The 19,507-nt window shown below is 35.6% G+C and overlaps 2 protein-coding genes across 2 annotated transcripts; both read right to left on the reverse strand.

Annotated features, from left to right (window-relative positions):
- Window positions 1-108: 108 nt before the first annotated feature.
- Window positions 109-9,536, reverse strand: LOC110687815 (E3 ubiquitin-protein ligase CHIP-like). The gene is made up of 8 exons (XM_021864459.1): window positions 9,195-9,536; window positions 8,960-9,027; window positions 8,810-8,873; window positions 3,686-3,757; window positions 1,212-1,345; window positions 947-1,100; window positions 652-762; window positions 109-559 (listed from the first exon to the last, which is right to left on the reverse strand). The coding sequence occupies exons 1-8, from the start codon at window positions 9,309-9,311 to the stop codon at window positions 434-436; spliced, it is 846 nt and encodes a 281-aa protein (XP_021720151.1). The 5' UTR covers window positions 9,312-9,536; the 3' UTR covers window positions 109-433.
- Window positions 9,537-10,372: 836 nt separating this feature from the next.
- On the reverse strand, window positions 10,373-18,977 carry LOC110687816 (adenylylsulfatase HINT3-like). The gene is made up of 7 exons (XM_021864460.1): window positions 18,400-18,977; window positions 16,419-16,474; window positions 16,251-16,308; window positions 13,144-13,210; window positions 11,079-11,134; window positions 10,797-10,850; window positions 10,373-10,717 (listed from the first exon to the last, which is right to left on the reverse strand). The coding sequence occupies exons 1-7, from the start codon at window positions 18,787-18,789 to the stop codon at window positions 10,577-10,579; spliced, it is 822 nt and encodes a 273-aa protein (XP_021720152.1). The 5' UTR covers window positions 18,790-18,977; the 3' UTR covers window positions 10,373-10,576.
- Between the last annotated feature and the right edge of the window lie 530 nt (window positions 18,978-19,507).

The raw sequence follows: 19,507 nt of genomic DNA on the forward strand, positions 1-19,507 counted from the left end.
TTATCAGCAAAGACATTGAGAAGGATTTCACATTTCCTTTTCAGCAAGAAAATACCAGCAAAATCAATCAACCACAGAAAATGAATTATAGAGGCCACACACCTTTGGTTTTTCACCCAAGGAAAAATTTTCATTTTTTCATAATTCCTGCCTCGGACCACAAAGTTTCACTAACTGTACAAGACTACAAGCTTTACAACCCCTAGTCCTCAACTATGTCTCATAGTAACTGTACAATTTAAAAGATAAATATTACCTCTCAAACAGTTGAATGACAGTTATACTCTATAATGTAAAGAATTGCACAAGATGTGATTAGTAATAGGACCAGATGGGAAGATCACAGGTGCCACAGGAAGGATGTCCTTGAGCTTACTTTGAGTTACGACCAGATCCACGCACCATTGAAACCAAGAAGTTTAGCATATCACTGCTAGTCTGTCTTATAAGCCCACCCGTGATCCTCTAGATATGCCTGAACTGCTTCTTTTATGGCCAAATTTGGAATCAATTGGGATTGATCAAGTGGTTCACGAGTGATTGGGTCAAACTTGCCCATCTAAGTTCCAACAGAAAAAATAAATTCTCAACATCGTGATAAAATATACATGCAATTAAGAAAAAATATTGTCAAAAAGACTCAAATTTAACCTTCTCAAGATGCTCAAGGATAATGGCTCTCTCATATGTGACCCCACTTGGTGTAATGACAGGATCGCGGAATATGTCAAGTGTGATTCGGCAGCATAGATAGTCAGGCACCTGAAAGATGATTTGTGATTTCTGCATCAATAACTGCCACAGAAGTATCTTTGAAGCACATCTGATAAAAAATGCAATACAAGTGCCTCCCCCCCCCCCCCAACCCCCCAACCTCTCTCTCTCTCTCTCTCTCTCTCTCTCTCTATATATATATATATATATATATATAAACAGAGTTGAGTACCTCAGAAGGTATGTCATGTTCTCCAGCTTTCCTAAAAACAAGATCCAATGCATCTAACTGTTTCATAAGACCAGCATCTGCTTCATTAATAAATCCTTCCGTCTTGGAGGAATCCATTATATGTTGCTCCTTAAGAGCCTCTTGACATGCTTCTCTGAGTGATAAACAAAAAGGAAGCGAAAGAAGTAAACTTCAATGTAGAATATGATACTATAAGAAGTGGTCAGAGAGCAGAAGGAAAAAGCTAACTTAAAACATTGCATACTTCAAGGTCTGCAACTCCCACGAACGCTGGCTAGATTCCTGTTCCCACAATAGATATCTTGCTTTCGCGAGCTCTTGCCAGATCTCCTCTACCATATAACCTTTTGGATTTGCACCTCTTCCTAGATCTAATGCCTGGAGGTCCAAAAATACCCAGTACATTCAGTAAGTTACCATAATAACTTATTGTTTACACTAGTAAAAATCCGATCAACTAGACCAAATAATTAAGACCAAACACCACCAAATTTTCTTATTTTCATTTAGTTATTGATAGGTACGGAAAAACCTTTAATAGTGTAATGTAAAAAAATTATAAAATTAGATCTCACATGATCTTATAAATTAGGGTAAATATACGTTAAAGTTCAGACAGACCAGACCTTAATAAATGCGTACCAGAACACCCTATTTCAAGAGAACAGATCAAGGCCTAAATCAATAGAACATAAAGCTTAATGATTGTATTCATATTTATATATACATATATATGAAATCAATATTATAAACACAACCAAGAGAAACCAGAACCGCAGAAATTTCATAACCGGTAGTCATGCAGCAAAAGAAAGACCAACTGTTTTCATAAATCATACAGCACCAACAACTATTAAGTCAATACCTGTTTTAATAATTAAACAGAACCCAAGATCAGCAACATCAAAAACATCAGGCGCCCTCTACAATTACCTTTTATAACTTTGCTATGAGACTACTATGATATTCGCTACCTTAAAAGGTGTCACAGAACACAGGGATAAGGGGGCAGAAACGGAAAAAAAAAGGGGATCAAAAGCACCAGATCTTGTCTATCTTAATACCTTATCATGTCCATTGACCGTATCCTCCATAAAAGAACCTCAAGCAGATCCTAGATCTTTGATCGGCTACAGAACCTTCTAACATCATAATAATTATTCCCAATCTGGACAAATGTTAATCTTAAAGTCATGTCCAGTGATATGGAGTCCAGATGCTTAATACGTAGACAACTTTTGAAAGCAGAACAACATGAAGACAATCCTTACAGAAATGTAAAAAGTACCAATATATTCTCAACTCCTCATATCCCAACTGAAGACTAACTGATTGACCATAGGTCCATAACTGAGAGGAATCATGGTATCAAACCTAAACAGTGAAACAAACACAAGGTCCTAAAAACTCTAAAGTCGTGAAGCATTGGTGCTAATATACACCCTAGAATTTTAATAACTCACTGCTTGTTCTGCACAGGTAGGGTAATTAGACAATGGTTTATATCTTTCTAGACCTGTGGCTAAACCCTATGCATTTCCCTCTTATGTCTACAACTCTACCTTATAGAGCCTTTAGCACTTCAACCGAAGCTTCCATTCTAAAAGTGCACCTTTCGCATGATGGCTCAGCTAGGAAATAGAAATAGTGGCTTAAGCCATTAGATGTATTTCCAAAGCAATTTAGCAGTCTTAGGAAAATTGCTTTCGCAGTGCATAGATGAGCACTCTACTTCAACAAGTGCCAGATAGGTCTTTATAAAGCACTAAACTCAAGCTTTCAAATTGCTTTTGCAGTGCATAGATAAGCACTCTACTTCAACATGCACCACTCAGTATAATCTTACTTTGACCTCACATAAGTTGCGAGAAGGTCCAACAACATGTTACTGTAAAGTAGCCCAAAAGACCTATTATTTTCACCTCACTTACATAAGTTTCAAGTCTGAAAAGTCCTAATAAGGCTCAATTAAGTGCGAATTAAATGAAATTAAGGCTCAAAAGTAATATTCACAACTTAAAATAAGTTCAAATAAGGGCCAATAAGTTCAACGTTTACAGGTACGAATAAAAAGCCTCAAAAGAGATACAAGGACCACAAGACCCTCCAAAAAAAAATACAGAAGCCAACAAAAAAAAACAACGAAACTTGACAAAAATCATGGAGAGGTGGAGGGAAGTAAAAGGAAAAGAGGTATGAAAATACCAGCATCAAAACCTAAACAAAAAGTAATGTGATGAAAAGGAGAAAATAGATACAGGACATTTCCTCAAATAAATATATATTTTATACAATAGTAATTCAACTTCAGTCAGTCTCAAGAGCACTCTGAGCAAAGCAGTCATGCAGAGAGGATTGAGAGGGTAAAGCTGGACTAAGTTAATTTTACGTAAGCTTTGGCAAATAAGACTGATTAATCCCAAAGAACTAATTAGTTCAACAGCGCTTCCAAATGAAAAATGAAAACTTAGTCCTATTTCCAACATATTCATCTACTACTGATAGAAAGAGAACAAATCCAAAATGTAAAACAACAGAAAATCAAATTCAGGCACAGAGTTAAGAATTTAAAAGAGCTCAAAAGAGCCAGCTGGCAGTAAGCAATTGGTGATAAGATTATAGAAGGGGTAGAATGGAAGACTACTTTACCTACAACTCTACAAGTACAAATCATAAAATCAAACAATATTCATCATTTATCAAAAATCCGTAACATACCTTTTCCAGTTCTTTGACTCCGTCACTATAGTCTTGTTTCTGTATCAATGCAAGACCCAACATATAATGTGCCTGTTATTGGAAACAAGACAAATTATCTTTTACTGAGTAGTTAGAAGGACAAAAAACTAAGATTCGCTCTTAATATTATTACCAAAATGTCAATCAGTGATTTTCTGAGAATACTATAATGTATACTGCTAAACATCTTACAAGACTAGAAAAAAAGGACAGCTCTATGCCATCAAAACATGAGAGCATACATAGTATATCGAATTTAAAAAAAAAAAAAAAAAAAAAAAAACCTTGTTTGGTCTACAGTCTTCAAAAGAGGGGGAAAAAAAAAACTAAGAATTAAAGACTTTACAGTCATAGAATTGCAGTACTATAAAAGAGCTAGGATGAACTGGTGTATTCTTCAAACTAAAACACAGGAATCTGAAAAAACCATCCCTGCAAGTAATCAGGAGAAGAGGGATAAAAAAAAAAAAAAGAAATACAATTGTCAATGAGAAATTTTCTTTCAGCTCCAGATCTTTACTTCAGATACAGAATGCCATATGCTCTACAAGGTACAATTTATGTCTTCTACTAGAACAAAAGAAAAGGCAAAACCCAAAGCAATTCTTATTCAATGTATGATTGTATTGTGTAAAAGGAATTCCCTACACTAAAATGGAAACCTTCCTTAACTCCTACATTAAAAATAAAAACTCTACAACAAAATTGATTTTTAAAACTAAATTAGCTAGATTCAAGCAAGTTGTCTGTGAAAAATACCATTAACTCAAGTTATCCCCACTCACCCACCCAACTAAGGAAAAAGGCTAAGGCTCAGATTATATATCAACTCGCTCAGATGGGAAGTCAGAGTGTAAATGGTGATCTGCAACTTTGCACATTCCAGAATGATTAAAAAAAATGGCTCAACGCTCAACACTCAACAAATTCTCCAATTAAAAGTATAATGCGGCCTAAAACTAGGGAAGTATGAAAGTTAGATCTCTACCGTTCAGTAAAGGTAACCTACTCATAATCAAATTCCCAAATCCCGAAGAGAAACCATACTTCATAGGCACTGTTATCACATAGCAGCCTAACATGATCTAATTTCTCAATTAGCAAATTAATGTCTTGAGCTTGGACAATGTTTCCATCTTGCCATGCTTAAGGATCAATATTCATGAGGCACTACAGGGGTCTACTAATTTTTGTGGGTTTGAACACAACATGAAAGGTGTTACAAGCAAAATCGACTAATTTCTATCGAAGAATGTGATAAGTGAAAAAAAAAAATGTTCTGGTTTCCATTAGATTGTGACCTCAAAATTGCAAATTGATCGATTTGCTCAGTGACTATGTCGCCTAATTCCGCTGTCTTGACAGGCCAAAGTACTAAATTTTTTGTTTGAATGTGACCCTTTTCTGGGTGTGAGAGGGGGGGGGGGGGTTATTTGGGGTAATGAATAATAAACAGTTTGAAGTTTTAGAGTGTTACGTACGTGTGTTGTTCTTTCGGTTTTTAATTTTTAGGAGGAAGGAGTACATGGAACGGTAACAAAAATTTACAACTTAAGGAAATCTTTGTCTTCTTCGCTCTTGACGTCTTAGTTAGTAGAGGGAAATACGATATTTGGAGTGACTGAATTACGTAATTAATTATACATGTAATCGAAAATATTTTGATTGTTTACTAATACAGTTGATGGAAATAACGCATGTGATGAACACGGAATAATAGAATCACTGAACTACAAGTAGATAGGTAGTACTCCGTATGAGACATTCAGATTATCAGTGACTTAAGGTTGTAGTTTTTCAAAAAACCATTTTTTATTTTATTTTTTACAGAGTAATTTTTTTCCTTCCGTTGGTAAGCACTAAGCAGTCAAATTATAATTAGACAGAATAGTTCTACTTATTAATGGTAAGTTGACCTTTTAAGGAAGCAATTTTAATACCTAAATCAATATTACATAGATCACTATTCGAATAGGTATGTAACACTGGAATGGGTACGTGAGAACCTACCCACAAAGAATCAAGTACAATTAACATTTCTGATTCTTTAGTTGATGTTTTTTCAGCTTTAAGATTCTCTTGTCAGTTATAAATGGTATATATTATAAGCCATAAAACAACAAAAAATACACCCATTACTACCTTACCCCAAAAAGATAAAGGCATTAGAATATTACAAATAAACTGTTCTAAATTATAAATACGCAACACCATTGACAGCGGCGCATAGCAAATGGATTCCAAAAAAAAAAAAAGGCAATAGAGTTGAGCACCATCCCTTAGTGAGTCATAGGATAGGAAAGAAAACGAGGCTTCATGCAGTGATGCAACCAAAAAGATTGTAATTCCACCAAAAACGATGTCTGGAAAAGTTAGCCACCAATCCTTCATGGACAGCAGACCACTTCTACTGGTCATTTCAACATGAGAAATAATCGTCTTGTCTATTCTTTTGTATCTTGGTTTTTCCCTAAATCCTAGTTTGGGTATGTGGAAGAAACACCTTAATTACTTTACCTCGGGAGATAGAGAGCTGATCATGACAGGACTCTTTGGGGGCACCCAAGATTTGTTGGCTTGGACCACAAGGCAGGTAAGCTGATACGTACTTAACCCAACCTTGTTGCACTCATCCCAAGTACCAAAATGCTGAAGCAAATAAGCTGTAAGGCAGAGTAACCCATGACATGAATTCAGCAAATAGCAATCTCCAGCATTGTGGAATGTGTCCCTTCCAAATGAGTGAAGCCTCTGACCAACTCTCCATCTTCAGCTAATCCTTCAAGTGATTTTGAAAGAACTAGCAGAACAAAGTCTACCTGACAATTCTGAGGGCAACAAAACTCTAGGCAGAGAAAACAATGAAATCTACAGACTGTAACATATCCAATCAAGCACTCACCAGGACCTCCTTAATATTAGGAGGGGGGGGGGGGGGGGGGGTGGGAGGGGGGAGGGAAGGGGGGCTGAAACCAGACTCTCCTGTTTGCTTCCAGCTTGTGGACATCCACAAAGGCTCAAGAATTTATATGTAACTTTAATGTGCTAGTGGCACCCTCAGTTTTCTAAACCCAAGGGAGATATTTACTTAGTAAGAAAACCTGGTATTCATACCTTTGTTTACACATTTATGTAAAGATTGTTTCTCATATCAAACTATAACCAGAAATAATAGCAACAGAATAGAATGCCACAATGTAAGTCTTCTTTTTCTTCTCTCCTAACCCAAGAAAAAAGTTGCAAACCCCTCATTGGTGAATCTGTTGACTCCATGATCTTGTGTTATCATAAATGTACTACCACATATCCACTGAGTAGTTTTCTACTGCCTAACAGTCAATCCTGCACAATATGTGCATAGAAGAATTTGCAAAACACCAAAGTCCAATAGGCAATACTCAAACAAGGTGCTGACCAAACCCTGACTTCAGTATAAGGCCACGTATCAAGTGCAAAAAGTCTTTTGATGTACGGAACTTGAAACTTTTACTGTTATTATTGATTAACGGCTGTTTCGCAAATCGCAAATGAGGAGGGAATTTATTTTTTTTGGTTCAAACAATGGTTACGATTCAAGGACACAAAGAAATTGATCACTAAAGAGCTATTGTTAGTAACACCTTTCGTTTGCTGATAATTGAAACTACCCGTCCCTAAAAAAGAAATTTACACTATGGATGTCCCATAAAACATACAAAGTAACACTTACCTTATCAAGTAAAGTTTCACTCTCTCCATCTCTGCAATATGTGCCAAAGCAAGTGTGAAATCTATTTAGGACGATAATCCTTTCTAGTTTCTACATATAGGTAAGACCCTAACTCAAAAGCACTACTTCAGATATTGAATGGAGAAGTAGAGCACATCTCCCCCCCCCCCCCCTCTCTCAAAATAAAGACATTCAAAAGCATTCAAGTACTGAATCTCCCTCCACACATGCCCATTCATAAAGTAGTGTCTTGTCTAGTGGAAAGTCACAAACTTGCTATTGGAATTACTGTTTGGAGCTCTGGTTCATCCAGAATTGTTGTTGGACAGAAGCTTACGTTTTGGTGATTTCTTCACTTTTGCTCTTCTACTACTTTGCTCATTCTTTATTGTTGGTGTTTGTTGGTGGGTTTGTAAACCTTTTGTAGACTGCATTAAATTAATTTTACACTCAATTATCAATAAGAGATGTATACGGTAGACTCCTCAAATTGTCACTCTCCACATCAAAGGGGTTTTCCACATATAATTTATGTGTGGTCTTTGCAATTTAATCTTCTTGTAATTGTAGTCTTTATAATGCATTTGTTGCTATTTTTAGTTGTTGTGATTATTTGAGTTCATTAGATTGGGTTGTTGGTCGGTTATCTTGAGTGTGTGACATTGTAGGTGAGAAGTCTATTCTTTTAAAAAATAAAAAATAAAATCTTTTTTTTTCTTTTTTGTCACTTCTCTCAAGTTGTGAGTATTAGATCGAACCTTTTGGGCAATGCTTTCTAAACCAAACTGTCCATTCAAAATACGAATCTAGGGATCAATCTGTAACTATGTATAAATCCCATCTCTTGTTGCTTTGTTTATAACACAAAAGGGGTATTGTCACCTAATTCCTACAATAACAAAAGTCTTCAAAATGGCCACTTGGCCACAAACTTATCACAGGGACAGCCAAAGGCGAACTCTTTGAAATGGTCACACGCTTAGCAAATAAACACTCAACAATAAACAATATAAAACACACAAGAATGCATATTATGTCCTTATACATTCCTAAGCTTCTCTAGTATAGTAAACTTCTGTCTCCATATCCTGGAAGAGTTCATCTGATTTCTTTTGCAACACCTCAGAACATCATCAAAGCTACCAAAGTCTATTTGTACTCACAAATCCTACCAAGGAACTCAATCTAACATTCCCAAATGAAACGACATTTACTCTAACTTCTTTCCTAGTGCAATGTCAATCAATACCAATGTAAGACATCAAATTAAGGGCACATATTATAAGAGAGACGCCATAGTTGTGCAACACAAAAAAACCGAGACAAACTACCTAAAACTGCCAAACAACCATGAAAGATTACAGCAACAAAAGATTCAAAGAGTTACCACACACCTTGACCGAACTATTGTCAAGTTGTACTGCTTTTCGACAATCTTCCATAACTCTATCCCAATTACTACACAGTAAACAAACAAACAAACAAAAAATTCAATCAAAACATATTAAAAAGGAAAATCGACGATCAAATATAAAGATACATACTTCTTCTTCATATGACATAGTGCACGATTCGTCCAATAAACCCGAATATTAGGGCACAACGTAATTGCCTATAAAAATCACACGAAATTCACCAATCAAAATGCGCCTATAACAAAAAATTCGCTTTCTATTTCTCAATTGGATGATAAATTGTTACGTAAATCATAAATTATCCACAAATTTCTACGATTAAAAACAAAAATTAGGGATTTTTTTTACAGAAATGAATTAATACCTCAGTATAAGCATCAATGGCAGCTCCAAACCTTGATTTCTTAAAGCAGTTATTGCCGTCTTGTCGAAGTTGCTCCGCTTGTTTCGCCACTGAAGAGATGGCTGCCATTGGAGACATTTCTTGTTTCTCTCTCCTAGTGTAAAATTAACGGAAGATTCTGGAGAATTTGAAGATGGAAGATTTGAGAATGTTTTGACCCAGAAAAATGGTTATTTGGGGTAATGAATAATAAACAGTTTGAAGAAGACAAGGTCTTAAGTTGAAGAAATGAATATAAAGGGGGAAGTTTTAGAGTGTTACGTACGTGTGTTGTTCTTTCGGTTCTTAGTTTTAAGGAGGAATGAGTACATGGTCATGGTCTCATGGAATGGTAACAAAAATTTACAACTTAAGGAAATCTTCGTCTTCTTTATATTGAGTGTTTTAGTTGGTTGACTAATTACCAATTCCCTTTTGAGTCTTAATCCCTAAATCCCTACCCATTAATCCACCACCATTGATAGTCATGCCACAATCCTTGTGGAAACTACACACTATGTTTTGTTATCCCTTCGATAATCATAGTTCCTAAATGCATATACAATGATAAAGTGCAAAAAGAAATTGACTACATAACTTTTACGACTCATTTGGTAGGCGGTAATAAATGTGGTAATGGTAATGAATTTAGAAAGTTTAATCTCACTAGTAGTATTACAGTAAAAAGTTGGATCCAAAGTTGAGTCAATGGTAAAAGTTAGGAGATAAACTATTACAGTAAAGAGTTGGATCTATAAATGCCTGATTTTGATTAGCAGGCTAAGATCTCAATGGTAGTACAGTACTCCGTATATCAGTAAAGAGTTGGATCCAAAGTTTTGGAGTAAGTGCTTAGAAGATTTATTACTTCGCATTTCCAAGTTCCTACTTCCCAATAAGATTGCTTGAATAATCTTCTGTTTGACCTCCATAATAATCCAAATTGAGCTATCAAAACTACTCCATACTAACATAAATTCATAATCCAACGTCTAGATTTTGAGTTATTGTTTCCCAGAAAAAAGGGGATTCCCAGAATAACTATGGTCTAATCCTTCTGAAATTGCTTCAGAGTGAGCTGAAACTGTATTGATATGAATCTGTCAATTGAGGACTCAAACTGATAGACTTAGTGTAGAATTTTGAACAAGTCAATCAAATAGTCCAAAAAATACATGGGTATAAAATGATACAAGTAGTATTTATATATTCAATGTGTGTTATATCCATCAAATTGATTGATCACAAAGAGTACTTTTTTTTTTTTTTCTTTTATACATTGTTGCATATTTCGGCACGCTTTCGTGAAAACCAAACTAAAAGAATAAGCATTCATTAGTGTACAAAGATTACATTTAACAGTGTCATCCTCTACAATTCCCAGCCAAAGCTGATCCTTGATCCTTGCATTCCTCCTCGTTTTTTGCAAGCAAAAGATGTTCTCGTATGCTTTCCACAAGATGAGGTGCTTCCTCATCCAATTTCACAGATAGTCGCCTCAGACTCTACAATAATTACACAATTATCAGTTTTTATTCCTAAATGGTTGGAAGCATGAAGCTATTACATAAGGAGAAGGAATACCTCTGAATCCCACAAGCGATCATGTGCCTTTCGTGGAATTATATGGATGTGTGTCTAAAGATGCCACAAAGAATTGCAGGGAATTTAAGGTATATGATCAGTAATACTGATAAGTAATAGCTAAGTAGAGCAAACTATAACATCCTTAGTTAAAAAATAAAAAATAAAAAAAAAAGAACAAAAAAAACATTTTATGGAATAAAGCAATCAAATTTGAAAGACAGAGGTTTATAACTTTGGAGGGATATCTAATAAGATAGAGGATAACAGTATTTTACTCACATGGAATATGACTTGGCCAGCAGCAGCACCGTTGTTGACTACTAAATTGAAGGAATCTGCAAGATTCAGATTTGATTGTGTCAAATTCCAAAATGATAGCTTGACGTTAGCTTTCCTTTGAAAAGAATAGCATTGTTAGCAGATTTAGTCATACATATGGCATCAGAATCACAATACTCCCCAAATTGATTAAAGGAAAGATTCTAGGTAACTGAATGCAGAAGGGCACAAATGCTCTTATGAGGACAACATGCAAGCATTTCATCTTTGGAAGTGTGAACTCTGCTTTTTGAAATGGCAATATACTTTACATCAAAATGAATGTATACCATACAGACAAGTGAGCTTCACAAGAATCCAACTTTCCAGATACCATAAAAGACAAACCGTCTAAGGATCAAGGGATGTTTACAAAGAAGAGTGGTCAAGCAAGTCCGATCAGCATGTATGAGAATATACAACGTTACCAATATCATTGTCACTGCACAAGATGAACTTGATCATTATGAGCAACTACAAAGCATTCAGTTACGCTGTAGCATATTAAAAGATGATGTCGGTATCGCTAGATTAAAGAAAACTCCTCTTGCAGCCAGCATGTAATACTTGTGAGTTGTGAGAATAGAATGAACAATGAGCTCCTCGTTCTAGGAAGCATAAAACAACCAGGTAAATGTGATGGATCACGACAAAGTCAACGGTCAAGAAGCGCCAATCGAAGAAAAGGGAACAGTAGTAGCAGGAAAGGGTTGAAACATGAGTCAAGAGCAAGGTGACAAAATCAATTAAGAAGAAGTTAGGGAAAGCAAGCAAGAAGCTTCAACAATGTCTATTTAATGTTTTGCCATGTTAGCTATCTTTAGTCTTAGATTTCTTGAGTATAAGTAGGGTAGTAAACTTAGTAGTTAGATTATGCAGAAATTAAGTGAGTTCAGTGAGTTCTTCATGAGAGTAGTAGCCTCAAGCTACCTTGAGATTTATAGCCTAAAGCTATAGTTATCCTTCTTAGTTTGTATTCTAAAATCATTAGCAATTAATTACTCAAGCTTTAAGCCTTAAATTACTGTTCTTTGTGTTAATCCTGGAGTGGGAAATCTGGTCTATTACAGTAAACCAAGGCTTCAAGTAATGTCACCTAAGTAGGGAAGGTCTAACAATCCCAAAATCAGTCTGTTGTGAGTAATGAATTCAATATTTTTGGGGACATACAGCCACAAAACTTCCTGGAACAGAATAGAAAAGGATGAAATGGCTCTTGCAAACTACCTAAAGAGAAGGGAGGAGGTTTAAAGTGTTGACATTGGCCAGGCCAATAAGCTCGATTCAATCAGCAGTAAGGTTACACGTGCAAAGAATTAGTCATGTCCATGATAGAGTTACATGTGCGAAAGAACTAAGTCCAAGACGTTAAGCCAATCTTTTCAAGGAATCCTTCACATCCTAGGTTACAGCCTTTTTCTTCCCTGAAGGGCGTTTTTGCATAAAACAACCCTTAGCATTTATGACAATAAAATTTGCATTTCATCCAGAATCAGACGTTAAGCCAATCAATGATAGCCTACATATTGTTTAATTGCATAAGACTCCCCCTATAAGCAAATGCTCATTAGAGAAGGAGAATGACGCGCCCCGTCTCCAGATCCTGTAGTGAGAGCCTTTATTGGTAGCAGGGACTCCCATTATTGAATACAAGGGCATTATTGCTCTTACACTTAGAGAAAAATCAGCTCAGCGAAGCTAGAGGTAGTGAGTATGAGCCCAAATATGGTCAATCATGAAACAAGTGGCTTCATCTATTTAAACAAATACGAGTGTTCTTTAATTTTTTATTTAGATAAAATAAACCATTCTCCATTAAGATAAATTAAACTTTTAAAAGAACCTCAATTTGAGTCTTATGATCATAAATTGATGTCAAAAACTTAATTTAACCCTCTAGCCAAAGAACATACTGAGCTAACATGCTGGCGAAAAAAAATAAGAGGGACGGTGAGGGAGGTCAAAATGAATTATCAAAGCTGGCACAACGGCTATAAAAGATCAGGAAAGAGCCCTGAGGACTTACCGCAGCCTGTAGCTTTCTTAATTGCATTGCTAATGAAGGGTATTTTTGAACACATGGCAGCTATAACCTGCAGCACAATCAACTCAGATGTTGAGAAAGAGAGCAATTTGTAGAATGGGTTTCAGCTAATATTCTCCATTAGTGACAAACTCTTAGAATTTTCAGCTAATAAAACACAGAAAATAGAATGAAAATTTGATACATAGCACCTTTTGAAAAAATCCTTGTGAGAAACTAACTTTTATATTTATTGTTTGTGAAGAACAATCTTCTATAATAGTTTCGGTGGCATAATTACACCTTTAGCCATATTCTAGTAATTAAAGTCGACAAACAAGTACTATCACATGTTTGAGCACAGATGTCTTATCTCTCTTTTTTGGCCCAATCAACTGAAATCCTTCTTTTCCCTCAGCCCACTGAATGATACAGGACAATAGGAGAGCCATCCCCAAAAGCTAGCTCAAGAGGAGGAGAGCCCATTGTCCTATATAAACCCCACATCAGCCATTCAGCCCCCCATATGACCGATGTGGGACTCAAGTCCCATACCTTACAATGGACCATAACACTGAACTACTTCCTCTCCCTTGTCTCATATTTCATTTCCACCTCTTCTCATCCATCCTCACCCTATTATATTCTACAACTGCAACAATTTGAGGCACCGTCAACAAGGCAATGCAATCCTGTACATACAAAAGTATCTTTTTTCTTCTGAACATCTCATTGATATTAGGGTTTCAATAGGAATAAATATGCAACAAAAGGGTGTTCATATTCCAGCATAGCTACACTAAAATTAGGGCTTGCATTGAAATTAGGGATTATAGAATGCAGGGCATCGAAGGATTAATTTTTTGGTTTGTAGGGCTATTTTCATTGCATTAAAACCAAATTAGGGGTTATCTGATGGCATGATCTAGTTTCTAATAATTTGAGAGCCTCCTAGCCTTATGCAGGTGAAAGGTGGAACATTAGGATTAAGTTCATCACCGGCCCCTTTGCTTCACATCAAATGTCACTGTGGGCCAATTGTAGCAATTTTTGATGCTTGGAAAATGATAGCCTATTGGGGCTTGAAAATATTGTGATGTGGAAAATATTTATCTCATCTTGTATTTTGTCTGATACTGTATGCACTATGCAGCACCTTATTCTTGGTTGCATTTTATATATATTGCAAATTTGCAATTACATGTTCCAAGCAGTAAAAGAGAAGTAGAAAGAGAGACAGACGAATAATGGAGGAAAGAATTTGTAAGGAATGATAGATAGAGAACAAAGAAGTCAATAACGGCAGATCATATTTGGGATATAAATAAAGTAATGCGAGTTTAAAAAGGAGAAGGATGGGCAAGATAAGGCAAGGACAAATCATATGACAGGGAACTTAGGTTTGCTGACTTTTCTCACCACAAAACAGCCAAAAGATATTATCATACAACCATAACTTTCATAAAAGGTACAGTAGTTCTCCAGCCCAAAAAATTGTAAAAGGTATTGCTCAACCCATTTAAAAGATACTATTTGACAAATTTTACAAAAAAATCATAGCTTCAATTCTCAATCAATCATAATCCATAAGTCTAAGGTGGAAAAAAAAAAAGAACAGTCACGAAAATAAATCCAAGGAGAAATGCTTGGATCTCATATCATGCAACACCTTAGTTCATCAATATTCCTAGCATAAGATATAGGTGAAGGGGCAAGCAATATTGACATTATAACTTATATCAGGTAGGAAGTTCACTAGAACAAGAAAAAACAAGTCTGAAGAGTATCAGTTTTACCAAATATATCTTTGTGCATAAATGTTTTAAGATTATAATTCAGTTGCATGGGTTACTTCACTGATTTTATCAATACACGAGATCACTTACTCAAAAGATCACAGTGCGCAGTAGCTCATTGAAGCAGTTCCTGACCAGACACATATTCTATCAATTATATATTGACTTGATAAAGGTTCAAGGGAGGAGGGTAGCAGTTAGCACATAACAATTAAGTTTGCAGTTATATAACATTGCAATCAAGGATCTTACTAAACCCTTAGCTATAACAGGTTACACATTAGAAAGACATTAAATAGATTATGTGAATAACCAAATGCAGCCTCGGTCCAACTACAGCATTAAAAAAAATGGAAAATCACAAGCTTCTATCAAAAACTATAGTTCAAGGAATGCATATCATGTAAGATAGCACTAGCTTTCAATCAGATTGATAAGAACCAGCCAAAATTTTTTTTAAGGAGCACAACTCGAGCAGAATAGGAAATGACCACACAATTCAAATTTTTAAAATGATTGAAAAAGCCACTTATTACTGTTGGATTACAATGAATTAGCCATGACAATACTGAAAACAGTGGTACAGAAATTACAAACATATAAAATTCGTCAACCAAGGCACCGACAAACTAGCATCACAAAACCAACTGATCATTTCAACAAAAAATTTACCTATTCTCAAATAACATCAACCTAATGGAATTAGACTAGCTACTAGATCCAATAGGCTCTATGGCTGTGTAATTCTTAAACAGATGCTAGCAGAAAGATCTTCTCCACATCCCTCGTGAACAGGAAAAGGCTATGCAGGGGGTGGCATGACAAAAAAAAATGATAACTTAAAAAGGTCCAAGTAATATAATAAATAAAAAAAGACAATTCAGGACATTTAGATGGTGCACATTCACAGAATTTTTTTTGACGAAAAAAATCAAATAATATAAAGAATTTTTTTTTTGACGAAAAAAATTAAATAATATAATATACTTCCATCGTTCTCTTTTAATCACAACATATACCATTTCAGGAGGTTGCAAATTGATTGCAACATTACTTTATTTGGCCAATGAATCAATGATGTTTTTTATCTCTCTCCTCATCACATGGGTCTTTCTTTTTATCTCTCTTCTCTCCTAAAATACCGTGCATCCCCTCCACGTTGCAATTAAAAGAGAACGAAGGAAATAGGATCATAGTATCATACAATAGACACACCCAATATCATGCAGCAGAATTTTGTCCAGATTTGAGCACCAAGGCAACAATATATGGCCATAGAAACTGAATTGAGTACAAATATTTACGGTTACTTACTGAAGGATGAGTTGTATCCAAGGAACAAAAATGACGTTTTGGAATGAGAAGAGAGTGCCTGTAAGTCAAAGCATGAAAAAAGAGTAAGTACGACAGCATGATGACAAAATTACACTTTAAGGACAACTTTACCGGACTTAAAAGTACGATAAATGGATGGTACCTTACCCACGACTGAGTGGACTTGTATCCAAAATGCAAATGCATGTGTCATCTTCGTAAAGCTATGAGAGAAAACATTAAAACAACTGTGAGCTGGCTAAGTGGCCATACAAATGAAGATCACAAGTTTAAAAACAATCATTATTCACCAAAAATCGCCAGTCAACCACAGTGAGTCTTCCACAAGAAGGATGGAAATTTCACCAAAGAACAGCTTGTATAAGGTCAGCATTAAAACACTATTTTTTTCACCATAAAAATAACAAAGTTAAGGGGAATTAAGTTCTACTCGTAATAGTACGTTCTTAAAACAAATAAAGGTAATTCTACATGGTGGCCACTTGTTTTTGCAAATTTCATTGGGTGGTAAAATTTTGTGGATTCCTCAAGTGACCACCTACTTTTGCATAATTAATTAGTCTGCCCTTACTTATGCTTTATGGCCTTATGGCTAACCCTTGGTGTTTTATGGCTAACCCTTAGCTTTGATAATCAAACTTACTAGCGTACCCTTCTAATTCAACCAACCTCCTCTCCCCATGACCGTACACCAACCTAACCCCACCCACAGCCCTTGTCCAACCCAACTCAACCACCCATAGCCACCTAACCAGCCCAACACCATCACCCAACATAACAGAAATCACTTGCCACCTATCGAAACAACAACTACCAACCAAACATTGAAATCAACCACCCAATTTATAAAACAACCACCCACCCACCAAGAACCATCACTCAACCTTCAAAAACCACTGGCCATCCATAGAAACCACCAATAACCAATCTAAAACCAACGAATAAACTCTAAGACAACCACCTGCTAACCAAAAACCACAACTCAACCTCTAAAACTAATTAGCAACCCACTAACAAAAAAACATACAAAAATCATTGCCCAACACTCAAAATCACCACCCATCCACCAAAAACCACCACTCACCCACCAAAATCCGTCACCTAACCTATGAAAACCTCCACTGGTGGGCAGGGTAGTAATTGTGTGGATGGTGGTGGTTGATGGTTGGAGAGTTTAAGGAAGCAATAAGTTTAGGGGTAAATTACCTTTTTAATCTTAAGTTAGCTGTCTTAGTGACAATATGGCCACTAGGTAGAATTGTGCAAAAGTAGAGAGTGACTTGAAAAAATGGCAACCAAAAAAAAAAAAGCAGCAAGTGGAATTTGCAAAAACATGAGGTCAACATGTAGAATATCCCAAAAAAATGAAAAATCTGAGAAGTTCCAATATGATATAAGTCAAAATTTAAGTGATGAAACACACCCTAGGATGATTACAAATACAATCTCCTCTCCCTCCCCAACCTCGCGCATCCAAACATCGGATTATCCCCATGGCCCATATTAATTCCCAAAACCTCTCTGCCATTGTATCAGACTATTAGTAATGATAAACCCTTGTTGGTCTACTTTAATTTTACACTAATCAATAAGCTAATCAAATCAAGCAAGAACCCTTTCATAATACGGAGTAATAGATAACATGTGCATATTGAGGATCATCCTGACTACTTTATGCAATCAAAGTCCTTTATAGTACTTAGTTTCAATTGTGCTAGTTCCCCACTTTTTTCTTCCAACCCCACCCCCACTAAACACACACACAAATACTCCATGATACATCATGCCCAATTAACAAACTTACCTGCCCATTCGACGGCAGTAATAAATAATGGTAATGGAAATGAATTTATATTCTACGTACTCTCTTTAATCACAGCAACCATAAATTACGGCGACATATCATAAACTTTTCAGTACCATTTCTGACTTCTGTTGCAATATTCAATTAGACAACAAACTCCAGTAAAAATACAGACATGTTAATAATAAACAACTTCAACACAATCACTGCCCCAATAACATAAATGCTGAACAACAAAACCCCAAATTTCAATCAGATTACAACACACAATAATAAATTCAGCCCACCCCACATTCAAAATTGGGTAAGTATTGTTAATTGTACCTTAAAAGCAGGGGAATTACCCCGAATAATCTGGCAAAAAATGCAAGTATCTTGAGAATTGGGGCTTTTCACCAAATCCCTAGTTTGAACTTGAGCTGTAGTTGACTCAGATGAACAATTCGAAGTAGATACGATATGGGTATTTCGTGAATTGAAGTGGGAAGGGCATAGATGAGAGCATAGTACAGCAATTCGTCTTTGAGCTTCATAATCCATTGTTTTTTTTTTTGGGTTTTTGGAAAGTTTGAAATTTGATTTTGTGGGAGGAAGAAGAGAGAGGTAGAAGAAGAGGAGGGAGCAAAAGAGAGGAATTTGTGGGATTGATTGCTCTTGGCTGCTTATCCACTTGAATTCATTGAGAACTGATGGGATTAATCCTATGATTTTCATCAAACTGTGTCCTCTATCCTATAAACATTATGAGATAGTTTGACATTGACAGCAAAAAAATATGTACGTGCTTGTATATTGTTGCCTAATTTAGGGTTGATTTCTACTTCCTCTATCCCTAATTTTTTTTTTTTGCCCTATTTGATTTTGCACAGTTTTTAAGACGCGTCTTATAACGTATATATCTTTATCTCCATACATACACGTAAAATAAAATATATAAAGAGACGAATCTAATAAGATCCCATAATATGTAGTCAAAGTTTTCTAAGTTTGTCCCAAAAAATAGCAATGGAGCAAAAATAAAGGGACGGAGAGAGTACTTATTTGAGGAAATAAGTTTTTGATAAGTTTTTGAGTTACTAATTTAGATAAAATAAGTTTCTTGAAAAATAATTTTAGATAAGTAATTTTCAATAAAAATACTCTCTAAGAGTAATAGTCATATGTGAATAACATGTCAATAATACACAACCTAGAAAACTACGGAGTAAATAAATTGATCATGGTGAGTTAGTTGGTTTGGCCTTATATGATGAACCAAGTTGTGTTGGCTTGGTATCCAAAACTATATACCACCTCTGCTTTTTTAAATGCATCACTTTCTATAAATGGAAGCTTTAATTTCGATGCATCACTTTTGTTTTTAGCTACTTGTAATAAATTATCTCTATCTCTCGCTTTGGTTTTTCTTCCAACCGTCTTTGGTGATGAAGAT

This window comes from Chenopodium quinoa, unplaced genomic scaffold (assembly GCF_001683475.1).
Source record: "Chenopodium quinoa cultivar QQ74 unplaced genomic scaffold, ASM168347v1, whole genome shotgun sequence".
Taxonomy (NCBI): Eukaryota; Viridiplantae; Streptophyta; class Magnoliopsida; order Caryophyllales; family Amaranthaceae; genus Chenopodium; species Chenopodium quinoa.